At 43.5% G+C, this 15,886-nt stretch overlaps 1 protein-coding gene across 1 annotated transcript; it reads left to right on the top strand.

Annotated features, from left to right (window-relative positions):
- On the top strand, window positions 1-1,500 carry PPP1R3E (protein phosphatase 1 regulatory subunit 3E). Its single transcript, XM_057401942.1, has one exon. The coding sequence runs from the start codon at window positions 395-397 to the stop codon at window positions 1,349-1,351; it is 957 nt and encodes a 318-aa protein (XP_057257925.1). The 5' UTR covers window positions 1-394; the 3' UTR covers window positions 1,352-1,500.
- The last annotated feature ends 14,386 nt before the right edge of the window (window positions 1,501-15,886 follow it).

Raw genomic sequence — 15,886 nt, 5'->3', positions numbered from 1 at the left:
GTGCAATTAGGGAAGGTGGCGAGGACGATCCCGGGGCGGGCAGAGGGGCGGCTGGTGAGAGCGGCGCGATGGGGGAGGAAGAGGGATGACTCGGGGCGTATTTCGCTGCCTGACCCCTGCACGTCAGCAGCGGCAGCCGCCGGAGCGCCGCGGTCCCGCCGCCTCCAGTGGACACATGCACCCTCCGGCAGTCCCCGGGGCCGGCAGCGACGGGGACAACGCCGAGGTCATCCCACTGACACCGGGTCTAGGCGAGAGGCAGAGCCCGCGGCCCGGGCTCTAGACCGCCTCGCCATCCGCAAGCAGCGGCCCGAGAGGAGGAGCCCCGGTCGGGCAGTGGGCCCCGGGTCCTACGCCAGCCGCCGGCACAGCCGCCGCTCCCACCGGCTCCCCCATGGATAAGGCGGGCTCGCTGCACACCTCGGTGCCCACACCGCCTCCTCGGCTCTACCTGCCTCGCAACTTCAGCTGCAGCGCCTGCCTCTATGGCAGCCTGGCCGAGCAGTGCAGGGCGGGCTGCAGCCCCGACGGCGACGCTGTGCCCCCGCCCGTGGTGCGGGAAGCGGCGGACGAGAAGCCGAAGCCACAGCCCCGCGGCCGAGAGCCCGCGCTCCCCGCCGTGCCGCCCAGCCCCACGCAGCGCCGCCGCGCCAAGTCATTGCCCACGCCCGGCGACCGCAGCCTGCGCCCGGCGCTGCAGCAGAGTCCGTCCCGCCGCAAGACTGTGCGGTTCGCCGACTCCCTCGGCCTGGAGCTCACCTCCGTGCGCCACTTCTGCGAGGCCGACCTGCCGCAGGTGCCGCTGCCCGCTCCGCCGCGCACCGCAGACCTCTTCAAGACCAGGAAGCCACCGGCGCTGGGCGACTTGGAGCCGGTGCTGTTCGGCCCGCCGCCGCCGCTGCTGGAACCGCTCTTCCCGCCGCAGCCCGGCTCCAGCCCCGGCTTCACGGAGCGGGTGCGGCAGCACAAGGTGAGGTTGGAGTGGGTGCGGGCCGAGCCGGCGGGGCTGCGCGGAGCCGTGCGCGTCCTCAACCTCGCCTACGAGAAGGCCGTAACGGTGCGCTACACGCTCAACAGCTGGGCCAGCTGCGCCGAGGTGCCGGCTGCCTACCAGGCACCCGGCCCGGCGGACGGCATCACCGACCGCTTCACCTTCCTCCTGACCCTGGGCGCTGCCGCCGCCGCCGCCGAGACCGTGCTGGAGTTCGCCGTCCGCTACCGAGTCGCCGGCGCCGAGTACTGGGACAACAACGAGGGCAAGAACTACCGGCTGCGGGGCCGGCAGCGCGGCCCCCCCGCCACCGGCCCGCCGCAGGACCCCGACAGCTCCGCTTGGATCCACTTCATCTGAGGCGCGGAGGGAGCGCGCAGCCCCGGGGGCCGGCTGGCCGGTCTCGCGGAGGGCTGAGGCACGGCGGGTTCCCGTCACGGGAGCGCTCGGCGCCTCTCCGGCCTGGCCGGCTCTCTGCCCACCCGGGGTCCACGGCCCAGCGCAGGCGCCGCTTCTCTGTTAGTCGCCGGGAGGTACCTTCCTGAATTCTGTTTACAGACGGATAATTTATATCCTCTATCCCGCCAGCAATGCCGAGGGGATGAATACCTGAGGGGATGCCCTCCGGGCTGCCGCAGCGGCTCCAGGCGGGAGCCGGTTTCCTCCCTGGTCTCCCGGTGCACCGCGGCTCTCTCCAGAGAGGGGAGGAAGGGCAGGGAGGGCCGCAGGGCACTGACAGAATTCCCTGGTGAGGACCAGGATCCGCGGGTGCAGACGCACGCTGCCGGTCAGCACCCGTTACAGCCCCCTCAGCAGGGTCAGGCTATGAAACGCGCAGGGCAGTGTCGGAGGGCATCGCCCAGCCGCTTTCCTTCCCTAATCCTGCTTAAGCAAAGCCCGGCTCCGGCGGGCGGCTGGATCCGTGTTCCACTCCGTGACCCACTCGTGTGCGGTGGGCCTGATAGGGCAGGGTTAAGGGTCAGATTGCAGTTTTGAACCCAAAGACACATGAGTACGAATGCCCCCAGGTCTAGCTGTGTTACATCATGCTGTGAAAGTGATTGATGGGATTAATTATAGTTTTACTTTTTTTCTTATTTTGAACCCTGTCTCATGCATTTAAACTTATTTAGAAAAGCAAAATAACGTCACACACTAACTGAAATGCAACACACTGAGGGATTTTAAAAAGCAAGTGTTCTGTTTTAAAATTCATATGGTATGTTGTCATAAAGGTTTGTCAGGATCTGTTTGTTTCAGTAAGATCGATTCCATGAAGGTGCTTGAGCTTGGGACAGTGGGAAGGGTGTGGAATTGCACCAAAGGAACTAGAGATTGCAAGAGTTGAAGTCGTAATTCCAGTCTACATCCCAAGACTTTCCATTCTATTCCTGTTAACAGTTTAGTTGAATTTCTAGTGCCACGGCATCAGTGCAGTAGCCTACTTTCTGAAAAACAAATGCTTGAAATGTTTCATAATAATTTTAGTAAGTTGCAGATTTCACAAAACTGCCTAAATTTAGTCATTCAAATGGAGGAAAGCCATAGCTTGCCATATAAAAAATATGTCAATAAAAATTATCAAGCATGTTGACTTCTGCCTTCAAAGGTATATTTTAAATTAGCATTTCATTAGCAGTAAATAGTGTTTTCCCTTTTAAACTTGCTTTTTCAGGAGTTTAGCTGAACACAGGTTGTGCTGCTGCCAAATCTGAGTGCATGTTTTTGCAGGAGAGGGACCACTACAAATACAGTATCTGAGAGTGGTAAAACCAATGTCAGAGTGATCTGATTATGAAGGGCTGTCAGATCAGGACTTTAAAGTCTTGGATCTTTTGTAGAATGTTTAGGAATTAAATGTGGTTTTTAACTGCATTTTTGTGTTCTGCAAAAGGGTTATGTGTCCCAGACATCTTGAGTAATGTCACGTTCTCATAGAACCTTTTGACTTCAGTGGGAATTGAGAAGCAATTTTGTCTCCTGAGGGTCTGGTTTAGTCAGGATAGTTACCCTAATAAATTCTGGGGGAAAAAAGGTCTGGAAACTTGATGGGAAAAGAGTGTTTCATTTAATGTTTCTAAGTTCTGATTTAATAGAAATAATAGCAAAATTACTTTCTGTGGTATTATTAACTTGGTTTTAAATCCCTAGTCAGTTTTCTAATCCCAGCTTTTTTAATAGAGAATATAAACCAAATGTGTGGTAAACATCTACTGAGTATTTAATAGTTTAGAATATTAAGGCCCCTCTCTCATAATAAAGTAACCCTCTATGTTGCTAGTACACATTTATAAAGCTAAAATTGCAGAATTAGGGTTTCAAAACGTTCAGATTAAAGCATATTAAGTGGTGTATTTGATGAAGAAAGCCAAGTGTCTTTTAGTTAAACCTATTTTTTTTACAAGAGCCTTAATACTGGAGAGAAGGAAAAAGACTTGTCTCCATTTGAAAGCACTTTGAAATCTGGTGGAAATAGAGCATAGCGTCTTTTTATTTAGTGTTGTAGCTTTCCAAAACATGTTTTGCTTGGCCTTTCTACCCCAAAAGTTTTACCCCAACACCCATAGCTGTTATGCAAATTGATGAAAACACTTGGAGAAATAAAGAGTTTCTATGCATTTTAGATTAAGATTTAACAAGATATCTTTTCTACTGTTTTAATGGCTTTAGAAATACAAATGGTGCTAAAACCATTTTTAACAGTAACTCTAATTCTAGAACTTCAAAATTATCTTCCAGTGGATGGCAGTTGTCATTGTCAGTTTGATTTGTGCAAGCATCTGCAGGTATGTAAGCTTTTAAAAATCTCCTTATAGCAACTGTGGCTTAAACTCTTTGAATCTGGAGTTCCTACATGGATGTACGTGCATCAAGTACACTAGCCAGTTGTTGAGTTACCCTGCTTTTTATCATGGCTTAGGTGAAATTAATCTTGGTCTCTGTTGAAATGTTCTAGGCAGAATTGAGCTATGGCTTTTTAATTCTGTTCAGGGATTGTTGCTCTATAATTTATTCCCCCTTTTGTTATACACGGGTCTGAATATTAACCATTTTGAGGATGCAGAGTACCAGAGCAGCATTTTGCAAAACAGAGTCTCAAGCAGTTAAGCCTGTCCTCATCACTAAATTTTGTGAGTAACAATATGGGTTTGAACATGATCACAGGTTATCGATATGTGCAAGTCCAGTAAAAGACATGGCCTCCTGGAAGCATTTATAAACACCTGCTTTTTAAAGTCTGGAAAGGTAAGGTGGTGCCTGGTCAACTTTGACTGGAGAAGGTTGTTAATGAAGTCTGTGGAAGAAGTTTGCAGTGTTTTAATAGAAATTTATCAGGTATGTGTCAAAGCTGCCCTGCTTTGAATACGTATTTTTCACTTCTATCATATTAATCTATTTCCATTTGAGATTTATTCAGATTTCCAAACACTTATTCAGTGTTCAGTTGCAATGACTGTGATTGTTTTCCCCCCAGCAGAATGCATGTACAGTTTCCAGTCCTTTAGACTTCAACCTGATGTTACCTATGTGTGGCTTACTGGAAGTATTACGATCAGTGGAGATGAAATAAGAATTCAAAAGAATAATTATATAATATTTACATAAATGGTGACTCTGAGGAGGAAAACCTGGAGAGGATAGTGTTCAAGTTTACGAGACAACAATCATTTTAATAGGAGCTGGAGCAAACCAACTTTTTAATATCACATTTCTAAAGAATATAGTTCCACAAAATGCACTGTCACAGGCAAAGCAAAATATGTGAAAATTTTCAAGCCAACCTTTTTCTGGAGAATATGTCAGCTCTTTTTATTTTTATATGCATGAATAGAGCCTGTGCCACCTTCCTTTCCAAGTGATACTAGAATGGTTTAGGCAAGGAAATAATCCTTAGGTTGTGTACTTCACTTTTAAGTGAGTTATTCATTGCTAATGTCTCTGTGGATGTAAAAATGTGTCTGTCATTAGTTGTGCAAAGTTGTAGCTCTATGAGATGTGCCACGGTGTTTTATGTCCACTATAAAGATACTTTATACAGTGGGTCAAATTGTACTGTATGTCTGATATACATTGATGTTTGCTGCTTCACACCAAAATTGGTAGATATTTTGCATGGGATTCTATGCCTTTCATGGCAGTATTTTTGAATTTTACCTATATTGTTAGAAATCCTAAAAGGAATCAGAACAATTAAGTGACTGCAAATGGAATTTCAGCTAGCTAAGCATATTATTATTTACTAGCATAAAATCAGTAATTGAAACTGTTGCACTCATTTTTAATAAATGCACATACTTTCAGGTAAAATATATTTTTGTCATTTTACCATTAGCAGGTAACTTTTTGATGCAGATATGTGTGCAAGAAAATCAGTGCACACTTTTTGTTGTTTCAGCATATGTGAAGGAAAAATGTATCACTTGAATGAACAAATGTCTGTTCATGCGTACACATGATCTCTTTACAGAGACATGAAATGCTTTTCCATAGCATCAACAGGCAATCTTCTAATTGTATATTTTAATGTAACCTACAGAAATACTTAGAACCTGCTTTTTAACATAATATCAAATATATATTGAAATTTTTATGTGCCTTTCAACATTTCCTAGGAAGAAATCTCATGGGTTCCCAAGTTCTCTCTCCAAAAGTCCAGTAATGCTTTTGTCATTAAAATGAAATTTGTACTAAAAATATAATAATCAATTCTAATTCATGATGCATTTTCAGCTGTGCCAGAAATCCTGTATCTGTAACAGCCAGAAGGATTTGCTAATATTTTCCTGTCTTACAGTGAAAGAAATTACAGTCAGAAATCTGTCTTCCTGGTACACCTCTACAGTTATGTAGTTAAGTAAAAAAACCCAAAACTGTGACTATAGTTAATATAACAAAATATATTTATTGTATATATTAACCTCTTACACAGATATTATGAATATATATTCTATCTGAAATCAGAAGTTCTAGTTTTTTATGAACTCTATTTGTGGAGACATGGACTGTTCAGCTTTTACTGCTATTTATCTGATGCTGCATAATGCGTACCATAAAAACTTTTGGATGGATTCAATCTGTCTGCACGGTTTATAACATGAGATGAAAGTGCTCACTGTAAAGAATATCTGAAGAAAATGGCTTTTACCTTCCAGTTATACTGCATGGCTTTTTTGGCAAATCTCCATAAACTAATTTTGTTTCTTGTATGCACTTCACATGTACCTATTCTGAATACAAGAAGGGATTACTTACTGAAATGAAAATATTTTTGAGCACTGAAATTAAGGTTTTTCGAACAAGTAGTTTAAGGTAGGGAGTAAATATAGACATTTGTGCTGTAAAATGCAGAACCCTAGCCTTACGCAGAACTGATCAGTGTTTTTCTAAAATGGAAGATGGTGACATCTCTAAAATGAAACATGTTCAGGGAAACATACCTGTGTCATTAGAAAGGTTTTCTCAGGTTCAGCTTATATGAGAGAATTGCCCTAAAATAATTAAGTGGTCAGAGTACTTCCTAAATCAGTGTATGGACTTGAATGTATGTCTTCCATGATCAAAATGAATACTGAGCTATAAAACCACGGGCTATTGGTTTAGCCAATTTATAAATACATCTGTTAAATTATTCTACAGAGAGGATTTTTGACCCTGGATTTCATACATATTGTGTATGAATATCCACCTCATTCAGCTATCCTGGGTTTTGTTTGGGCTTTCTGTTATTGAAAAAGGTCTGATTTTATTTTTATGTGACATAGGAAGATTATTTTACATTACATTTTTAAGGGGATAAGACAGGAAGACCATTTTCCTTTCAATTTTAGTTTTTTAATAACAACAGCATGCAGAATAAAAATGTGCTTGAAATAATATACACTAGCGATTCCAAAGAGTATAGCTAAGAAAAATGGCAAATGTGAGATATGCTTTAATAAAACATATGTGCTTTGATTTAGTAAAGCAGGGAGAAAATCCTAGTCTTCAGTGCAAGTGTATTAATGCTGGGGATTTTTTTCTATGCAATATTATGGTGCACCTGTTTTTTTAGAAATTAACTTGATTGGTATAGTTGATGTATTGGTGTGTTGTCTATAAAATACTATGTTTAAAGTGTCAGTAAGGAAACTGTATGTCTCAAATAGTGTTTATTGTTAGGCTCTTTCGTGTCCGATCTGACTTCACTAGATCATAATCATAGTCCTCTGAATGACAGTAAGAAGACAATATTTCATAAAATTGGGTAATGAAGTCTCACATGTTATACTTCACTCTTTATCACTTCTAGGACAAAAAGTTGTGTTACTGTTGTGAGTTATAATTTTTTTTGTATTTGTGTCTTTAAAATAAGCCAAATTGTATTATGCTTTTAAACTCAAAAAGCTAAGATTTGTTTATAAAGCTGATGAAAAATATTAAAAATTGAGTTGGGGTTACTTCAAGTCCAGTTTCTAAGCTCTGGTATAGCAAGCATACATGTACATCTTGCAATTGGCTTCATGGAAGTGCACCCTGATGTGAACTTAATGCATTTTAAGGCTGATACAAAATGATCTCTACCTGGGTGCAAAACCTGCCTACATCTGGACATGAATCCATGTTGTAATGGGGAAAAATGACTGCTGTGACAGAAAGTTACTGTTCTTGGAAGGATTTAAAGAAACCCATCCCCTTCCTTATGGTGTTACACAAGCTACTTCTCTCTGTAAGGGAGATGCTGTCTGTTGAAGACGGTTTTTATTACTGTTTCTTTGATTTACCTTGACTTTGTTTAAAAATGAAAATTGTTTCTAACTGTGTATTTAACTGGTAAATTACTTTTGGTTGTAGTTTCTTCTGCAATGTTTGTATTTCACCAAGTAATGTTTGTTTCTAACGTTTGTAAAAGTAATGTAATATCACCAAAAATTCAACATCAGTGTTTTATAATATTGCCTTGTAATTTACCTAGCCTTACAGTATTTCAGATGATTTTTCCACCAAAACCGCATCTAGTCACTGATTGTCACAATTATGAAAATATATATTTATAAGCCTGTAGATTTGAACTGTCATTAAAGGTTAATGATAAAAATTGTGAGCATGTGGTGAATATAAACCTTTTTTTTTAACTGACAAACCATGAGACCTTTTTTTTGAGAATCTGAAACAATTGTGTTCTATTCATCCATAGTGGATGTGTGAATACATGTACTGTATCCATATTTCTGTGAAAAAATATCCAATATTTGGGCCTGATTTTCCAGCCAGCTGATTTCAGGCAGTCTCCATTGAAGAGTGTTCTCTGTGGAAGGTGCAGTGTGATGAGTTATGGTGGTAATCTGGTCTTTGAACAGTAACCATCTTTCAAGAAGATGGAATGAGATTATCAGTGAGTGTAGATGCATGGAGCTGTCTTTATAGTGGTGTATCCTTAACACCTTTTCAGGCATGGTTTAGCAGTCTGTAGTTCAGGAAGGGGTGACTTTACTTCAGCTAGTTGTGACTTTACTCCTTCCCAGCTTTGTGTCCTGATGGTCACTAGTAACAGCTGAAACGTCCTCAAGAGCAATTCAACATCTAGCTGCCAAAAGCCTGTGCTAGGTGCTAGAATGCACAGGAACATCAGAGGAGGGAGTGATAGGTGTGAGAGAAGACGTGGGATATGTGAAAATGACTGTGATTTGTATATTTAAAAAATAACGGTTTTTCATAGAATTATAGAATCATGGAATATTTAGGGTTGGAAAGGACCTTAAGATCATCAAGTTCCAACCCCCTGCCATGGGAGGGACACCTCACACTAAACCGTATCACTCAAGGCTCTGTCCAACCTGGCCTTGAACACTGCCAGGGATGGAGCATTCGCAACTTCCCTGGGCAACCCATTCCAGTGCCTCACCACCCTCGCAGTAAAGAACTTCTTCCTTATATCCAATCTAAACTTCCCATGTTTAAGTTTTAACCCCTTACCCCTTGTCCTGTCACTACAGTCCCTAATGAAGAGTCCCTCCCCAGCATCCCTACAGGCCCCCTTCAGACACTGGAAGGCTGCTATGAGGTCTCCACGCAGCCTTCTCTTCTCCAGGCTGAACAGCCCCAACTTCCTCAGCCTGTCTTCATACAGGAGGTGCTCCAGTCCCCTGATCGTCCTCGTGGCCTCCTCTGGACTTGTTCCAACAGTTCCATGTCCTTTTTATGTTGAGGACACCAGAACTGCACACAATGCTCCAGGTGAGGTCTCACGAGAGCAGAGTAGAGGGGCAGGATCACCTTCTTCGACCTGCTGGTCACGCTCCTTTTGATGCAGCCCAGGATACGGTTGCTTTCTGGGCTGCGAGCGCACACTGAAGCCGGCTCATGTTCATTTTCTCATCAACCAACACCCCCAAGTCCTTCTCCGCAGGGCTGCTCTGAATCTCTTCTCTGCCCAACCTGTAGCTGTGCCTGGGATTGCTCTGACCCAGGTGTAGGACCTTGCACTTGGCATGGTTAAACTTCATGAGGTTGGCATCAGCCCACCTCACAAGTGTGTCAAGGTCCCTCTGGATGGCATTCCTTCCCTCCAGGGTATCAACCGAACCACACAGCTCGGTGTCATCGGCAAACTTGCTGAGGGCGCACTCAATACCGCTGTCCATGTCAGTGACAAAGATGTTGAACAAGACCGGTCCCAACGCCGATCCCTGAGGGACTCCACTCGTTACTGGTCTCCATCCGGACACTGAGCCATTGACCACAACTCTTTGTGTGCGGCCATCCAGCCAGTTCTTTATCCACCGAGTGGTCCATCCATCAAATTGATGTCTCTCCAATTTAGAGACAAGGATGTCGTGTGGGACAGTGTCGAACGCTTTGCACAAGTCCAGGTAGATGACATCAACTGCTCTACCCCTGTCCATCAGTTCTGTAGCCCCATCATAGAAGGCCACCAAATTGGTCAGGCAGGATTTCCCCTTAGTGAAGCCATGCTGGCTGTCACCAAGCACCTCGTTGATTTTCATGTGCCTTAGCATGCCTTCCAGGAGAATCTGCTCCAAGATGTTGCCAGGCACAGAGGTGAGACTGACTGGTCTGTAGTTCCCTGGGTCATCCATTTTCCCCTTCTGGAAAATGGGGGTTATATTTCCCTTTTTCCTGTCATCGGGAACTTCACCTGACTGCCAGGATTTTTCATATACGATGGACAGCGGCTTAGCAACTTCATTCTCCAGCTCCTTCAGGACCCATGGATGGATTTCATCAGGTCCCATGGACTTGTGCACATTCAGGTTCTTAAGATGGTCTCAAACCAGATCCTCTCCTACCGTGGGCCCAAGATCTTCATTCTCACAGTCCCTGCCTCTGCCTTCCGAGAGTTGGTTGGTGTGGTCAGAGCCTTTGCCAGTGAAGACTGAGGCAAAGTGATTGAGAACCTCAGCCTTCTCCAGCCTTCAGTCCTTTTCGGTGCTGAAGGACTAGGAGAAAGGTTTCTAAGCCCCATGTGTATGCAGCAGTTTCTTTAATGAGCTTGTCTTCCTCCAGTGGTGAGGCAGAACAGAAGCTATCTAGGTATTGGCAGAATGAACTGTAAATACTCTTCCAAATATTCTTTCTCTGCTAATCGCTGAGTTCAAAGTATTTGCTTCTCGCATTGTTACAATGTGCTAGTTTTCATAGTCTTTCACTGTAGACAGCATCTTACCTTAAAATGGCCAGAACAGTTTCCAGCTTGTCTTGAGCAACACTTCTGAAGCCTTTTTTGAAATACAGATAAAAGCTATATAGCCACAAGGAGAAGGAATATTCCATATTTGTTCTTATGTAATTAGTACAACTAATATTTCCTGATTTAACATCTAATCTTTTTATTCAAGTAAAAATGAACTCTTAACTCACATAAACTACAGAATCCAGAACTGTTTTATGGAGGAGCCATTATATAAATATTATACTGCATAATTTGTATAATACAATGTAATTTCACTTTTCTTTTTGGTGAGGCATATGCTTTGAATTTAGAACTGCTGCTATGCTTGAGTGATCCTGAAATAAAGAGATTACAGTTCTGGGTGAAGATCATAACGAAGTCATGGAGCTCTAAAATAAGAAAAAAACAGGAATAGTTTTAAATTGTTCTTTCATCTTGGATTAATTTTTCTTTACTTTTTTACTCACAGGGTAAAATATTGCTACAGTAATTCATCTGACTACTAGCCAGAATTACAGTAGATGAAAGAACCTTACTAATAACAAGTGTTAAAATGTATGAAGTATTCATATAGTAGTGCTACTGACAATGATAATAATAGTCCCTGTTTCTTAATGTCCCACTCTGGGTGCTTTCTACCAACACCTTTTGGTCTGAATGATGAGTTGAATTGGCTGAGGGGCTGGGCCATGGCTGAATGCCATGGCCATCTCATGGATGGGGAGCCCTGTGACGGGCAGAGGCAGCAGGAGTGAGGAGGGTCAGGTACAGAGAGAAGGGAGAGGGCAAAGAGGAAGGGGAGAGAGCAAGAGCCTGGTCTTTCCACAGCAGGGACTGTGAGATAGTAGAATCAAAGAATGGTTTGGGTTGGGAAGGAACTTGTGATCATCCAGTTCCAACTCCCTGCCATGGGCAGCTCAGGTTCTCATACAACCTCATTGCAGGAGCTAGAGTTGTTGTCACGGTCTAGAGCCATGGTCCCCAACCTTTTTCTTTGGCCTGAGGATGACAGCCTCTTCTTCCTTGCATCCCTCCATGTATACAGGGGCCGGTTGAAAGGAGAAATAGGGGGTTCTGTGCTTCCTCTAAAGAGTAGCCTGTTGCAAAACTGTGTTAGATTCCCAATTAGAAATACTACTTTAGATCACATAGAAGCAGAGGCATGCATTAAAGGACCACAATGTCCTTCAGTTGCTTGTTACACCTATGGAAGGCATGGGAAATGGACAAAAACATGCTTCAGTTGTAAATGAGGATGATAACATTGCGGAAAGAAAAGAGCTGTGCAATGGTGGTCCTGCACAGCTTTATCACTGGCATTGCCTTGCCAGTTGTGGCACACGTGGGGGTTGTCAGAACAGACAGGAGTGGCCAAGAATACTTAAGCAGTGAAGAGGAGGGAGGCATGATGGCTGAAAACCAGAAGTGCTCTTGAATCCTGAGAAGTGCAGACTCATCCTATCCTGTGGATTGATTTTAATGGTTAGAGAAAGGTACAAGTACCTCCATTAAAATACATCTCTTCAGAAAAAATACATTCAATAGCATAAATAATTTAACATTATAAACAAATGACAAATAAAACATCCTAATAGCAGAGGATGTAGGATGCTTGTACTGCATTAAAATAGATCAAGTGGCTCAATTATGCTATGTCAGGAAGAGAGGGATATCAATATCGTGGGACACACTCTAGCCAATCCAGATACCACAGATTAAATTCTCCTGCCAAGGACTGCTCCTCTAAGACTGTGTCTCAAGTAGTGTGGGGAAAGTGGAGAAGGTTACATTGAGGATACTCTCAAAGCCTGTCTGGGCCATCTGCATGCAGTGTGCGGATAATTTATGCTGATGGACATTGCTCAGGAGTCTCCTAATATTGTTTTAAAGCCATGAGGTCATATTCCCTGGAAATGGCTTACCCAGAGGTGTTCAGGGCCCAATTAGTCCAGTCCCGTTTCACCACACTAAAATACATTTGTCTGCAGAAATGGCACTGTGTCACGTAGGTGGTTTTTGTTGTCTCCCTATGCTTGATGCAGCTTCATTAATGTTAAAGCAGTTTCCCCTTTGACTTGGTTTTCCCCTAAGTTCTCAGTCAATCTCTGCTCTATTATTGAAAGGGTCCTACTGATTTAATGGCTGGCATCAAGTTTGGAACTTGGTAACATTTTAGCCTGCTATGGACACCCCTTCTGCACCAGGCCAGGTTTTAGATGTGCTGCAAGAAGGAGTAAGAGCAGTCTGAGGGAGGAGAGAGATGCTAACGTGATAGGTACAATAAAATGAGGTTCGAGATAATTCCTGTGTGACATCTGGTGCAGTGAGGAGAGAATTTTAAGCATTTTCAGTGAAGCAAGATGTGGTTAATTCTGTTTCTGATCCTGAAGCTGACGCACGGAGCTGTCTGCACGGAGCTGAGCTGTCGTTGATCGGCGACCGAGCGGTGAACCAGATAACCCGCCCTTCCCTGCCGCTCCCATCTTCAACGTTCTGAGTGCCACCGTGTGGACAAGTTGTGCAATAACGGCTTTTTAACACGGAGTTGATAAATCCGCCCGTCACTGTTTGACAACCGGAGCTTCCACCCACGGGTGAACCCGTGTTGTTACGGAATCGTGCGCTGTTCTTAGCTTTCCGTTTTATTCCCCAGCACACACAGTGCAGGTGGTGCGACTTCTTTGCCTCTCTCTGGGTGATGTCTCCCAGCATCACACCAGAAAAGCCTCACATGTGCCGGTGAGGAGCTGAGGATCATTATTGATCTATTTATCGGCACAGTTTTGTTTATTCACATGACTAGGCTGATGCAAAGATAGACATCATGTTCCTTATGTGTCTGTCTGGTGTCTGAGAACACTGTGATGGAAACCATTACTACAGTAAGATTGTGACTTCCCAGTCTATCAGTGTGAAGTAAAGAGGATCCTCATCCATAGGGCATCAAGTGTCTGGAGACATCTGAATAGGAGCAGTAGAAACTGAGATCTGCTGCACCTCTAAACCAATCACCAGAGCTGCTGAGGTAATTGTCTTACTGCTAATTTCATAAGTGAAGTTGTCATTGCCCTTATTTTGTGCTCATCAAAACATCACCAAGTATTATTTATGAACTTCGGCTGCTCTAGTTTTATCCCATGGATTCTTTCCCCTCTGGTGAGAAGTAACAATTACATGATATGTATTTATATACATGACGGGTGAAGATTCACAAGGAGAGGCAGAACTTCACTGACTGAAAACCAGACCAAATCTTAGGTATGCAATCTTTTCCAGGACCGATGTTGATAAAAGTCTTTGAAAACTAAATACAGATTAGAAAATAGAATATACAAAAAAATTAATTACAAGTTTAGTTTATATTACTCAGCTAGATATATGGAGAGATAAAGGGGTTGGTAATTGTTGTACAGAAAGGAAGTGTTGGCAAGAAGAAAGGTGATGATATAATTAACCCCTAGGGGATACAGAGACATAATTATTGGTTGTAGGAAAAGTAAGTAAAACATAATTTCCCACAAAACCAATCCACTGAGTCTGCAACATTTAGCATCCAATAGTTGTGAGTTCAGGATGAAGACTTAAGAGGTCACAGATAAAAGGTTATTTTGTAAAACTCATCTCCTTTATTCATTTTCTGTAGGAGCACATACTGGTGAACAACTTTGATTTTCTCCCCTATGATTTATAGAAAAGCATTTCAAATTGTGTCACAGACCAAAGCTAATGCACATTCACTCCATCTTTTCACTTTGAGGAAAGGCACTCACTACGGATTCATGCTGGCAAGTTTGCATTCATGCCCTTGCAGAGTCTGGCTCCATGCAGTGGATGGTAGCCTACCTGAGCCTTCCTGCTGCTGCTCAGTGTGGTGAGGCTATAGGATTGTTTGATAGCTAGGAGCTCTGCTTGAGTAGCATACATCAAACAAGAACAAACACATCCTTTTGGCAGCATAACTCAGCTTGAGTGAATTGTAGAAAGATACAAATATTTGCTCCAATAGACATCCTTCAGCCTAAATAACTGCAGAACACCCGAGCTCTCGGCCTAAACCACACAAGAAAAGCACCTATGTATTACTGTTCCCATTTTAAGAGGAACTGGGAAATTTAATAGATCACTTTAAGGTCATATAAAAATCCTGAAAGTAGTAGGGATAGAGAGGCTCCTGGTCCTTCTCTTTAAGCAAGTGAATGTCCATTCTCCAACTGCGCACCAGGAAGGAAAGGCTGAATTAATGGTTTCAGGTCGTTTCTCTGGGAAGTTGTCATTTAGCCACATTGGTGTGTAGCTCAACCTGACCCTCAGATGTCACATCAACTTTGGGTGCACATTTGTGGATTCATTAAGTCTAACGGGATCAGCTGCTTCTGTTTAATGGTTTGCCAAGTGAAAGTTTCAGTTTCATTGCTGTGATGTTCTTACAGCAGTGTGCCTGCTGGATCTGACAGACACATGGGTACATTACATGTCAGACTGTGACTGATCACGATTCTCATAACCACTGCTAATACACAGATGAGGACAAAGCCTGAGGAAGAGATCACATTTGCAAGGTTTTACTATTTCCCAGGTTCTTTAGGGGAGTACAGAAATTATTCCACATTTAATTCATCAAAAGGAAATACAAACACTTCAAGGGAAAAAAATGTATTAAAATGTATTAGAATGCTCTAGACTAACCTTTAAAGTAAGATGCACAAGTCTCATACATTACATGGCAATGACTGAAGGGCCTATTTCTTTAGTGAAGTTGGAAACAGTAAGGTAGAAGAAACAGTATCAAACAGAAACATTTTCATGCATTCCTACCTCCATCTGCCTGCACTCAGCCTAATTAGAAACAAACTTTGCCTTTCCCTCTGGAAAGCGCACAGGGAGGTCGAAGACCCAAGCTTACACAGGGAGCTTGTAAAGAGGCCAGGATCAAGCTCCCAGCTCTCTCAGCCCGTTACAGTAAATAGTGCATGATGCTGTGAATAATGGATAAGCACTGGCAGTTTTTAAAGCATTTACACCAGGTTTACTGGGGCCTTTTGCTTATCCAACACTGCCAAGCCAGGACTCCTGTGACACAGCTAAACCCACTCTCTCCTTTCAGGTACTTTGCAGTTTAACTCCAATGGAGAAGATAGTTTGATCTTAAATATGCAGTGGAGCATCTCTTGGCAGGGCTTTTATCTGTGACTTCAGTAGGAAAAGTCAGCCCCTCAGATGTCAAA

Source organism: Pezoporus wallicus, unplaced genomic scaffold (assembly GCF_028554395.1).
Source record: "Pezoporus wallicus isolate ANWC-B61680 ecotype Strahan unplaced genomic scaffold, APGP_CSIRO_Pwel_v1 contig_7835, whole genome shotgun sequence".
In the NCBI taxonomy this organism is placed as follows: domain Eukaryota; kingdom Metazoa; phylum Chordata; class Aves; order Psittaciformes; family Psittacidae; genus Pezoporus; species Pezoporus wallicus.
The sequence above is the reverse complement of the archived record's forward strand: the minus strand, read 5'-3'. Positions and strand labels throughout refer to the sequence as shown.

What these genes read in the sequence shown, in the direction of transcription:
- PPP1R3E (XM_057401942.1), top strand. Translation starts at nt 395, where the DNA reads ATGGATAAGGCGGGCTCGCTGCACACCTCGGTGCCCACACCGCCTCCT.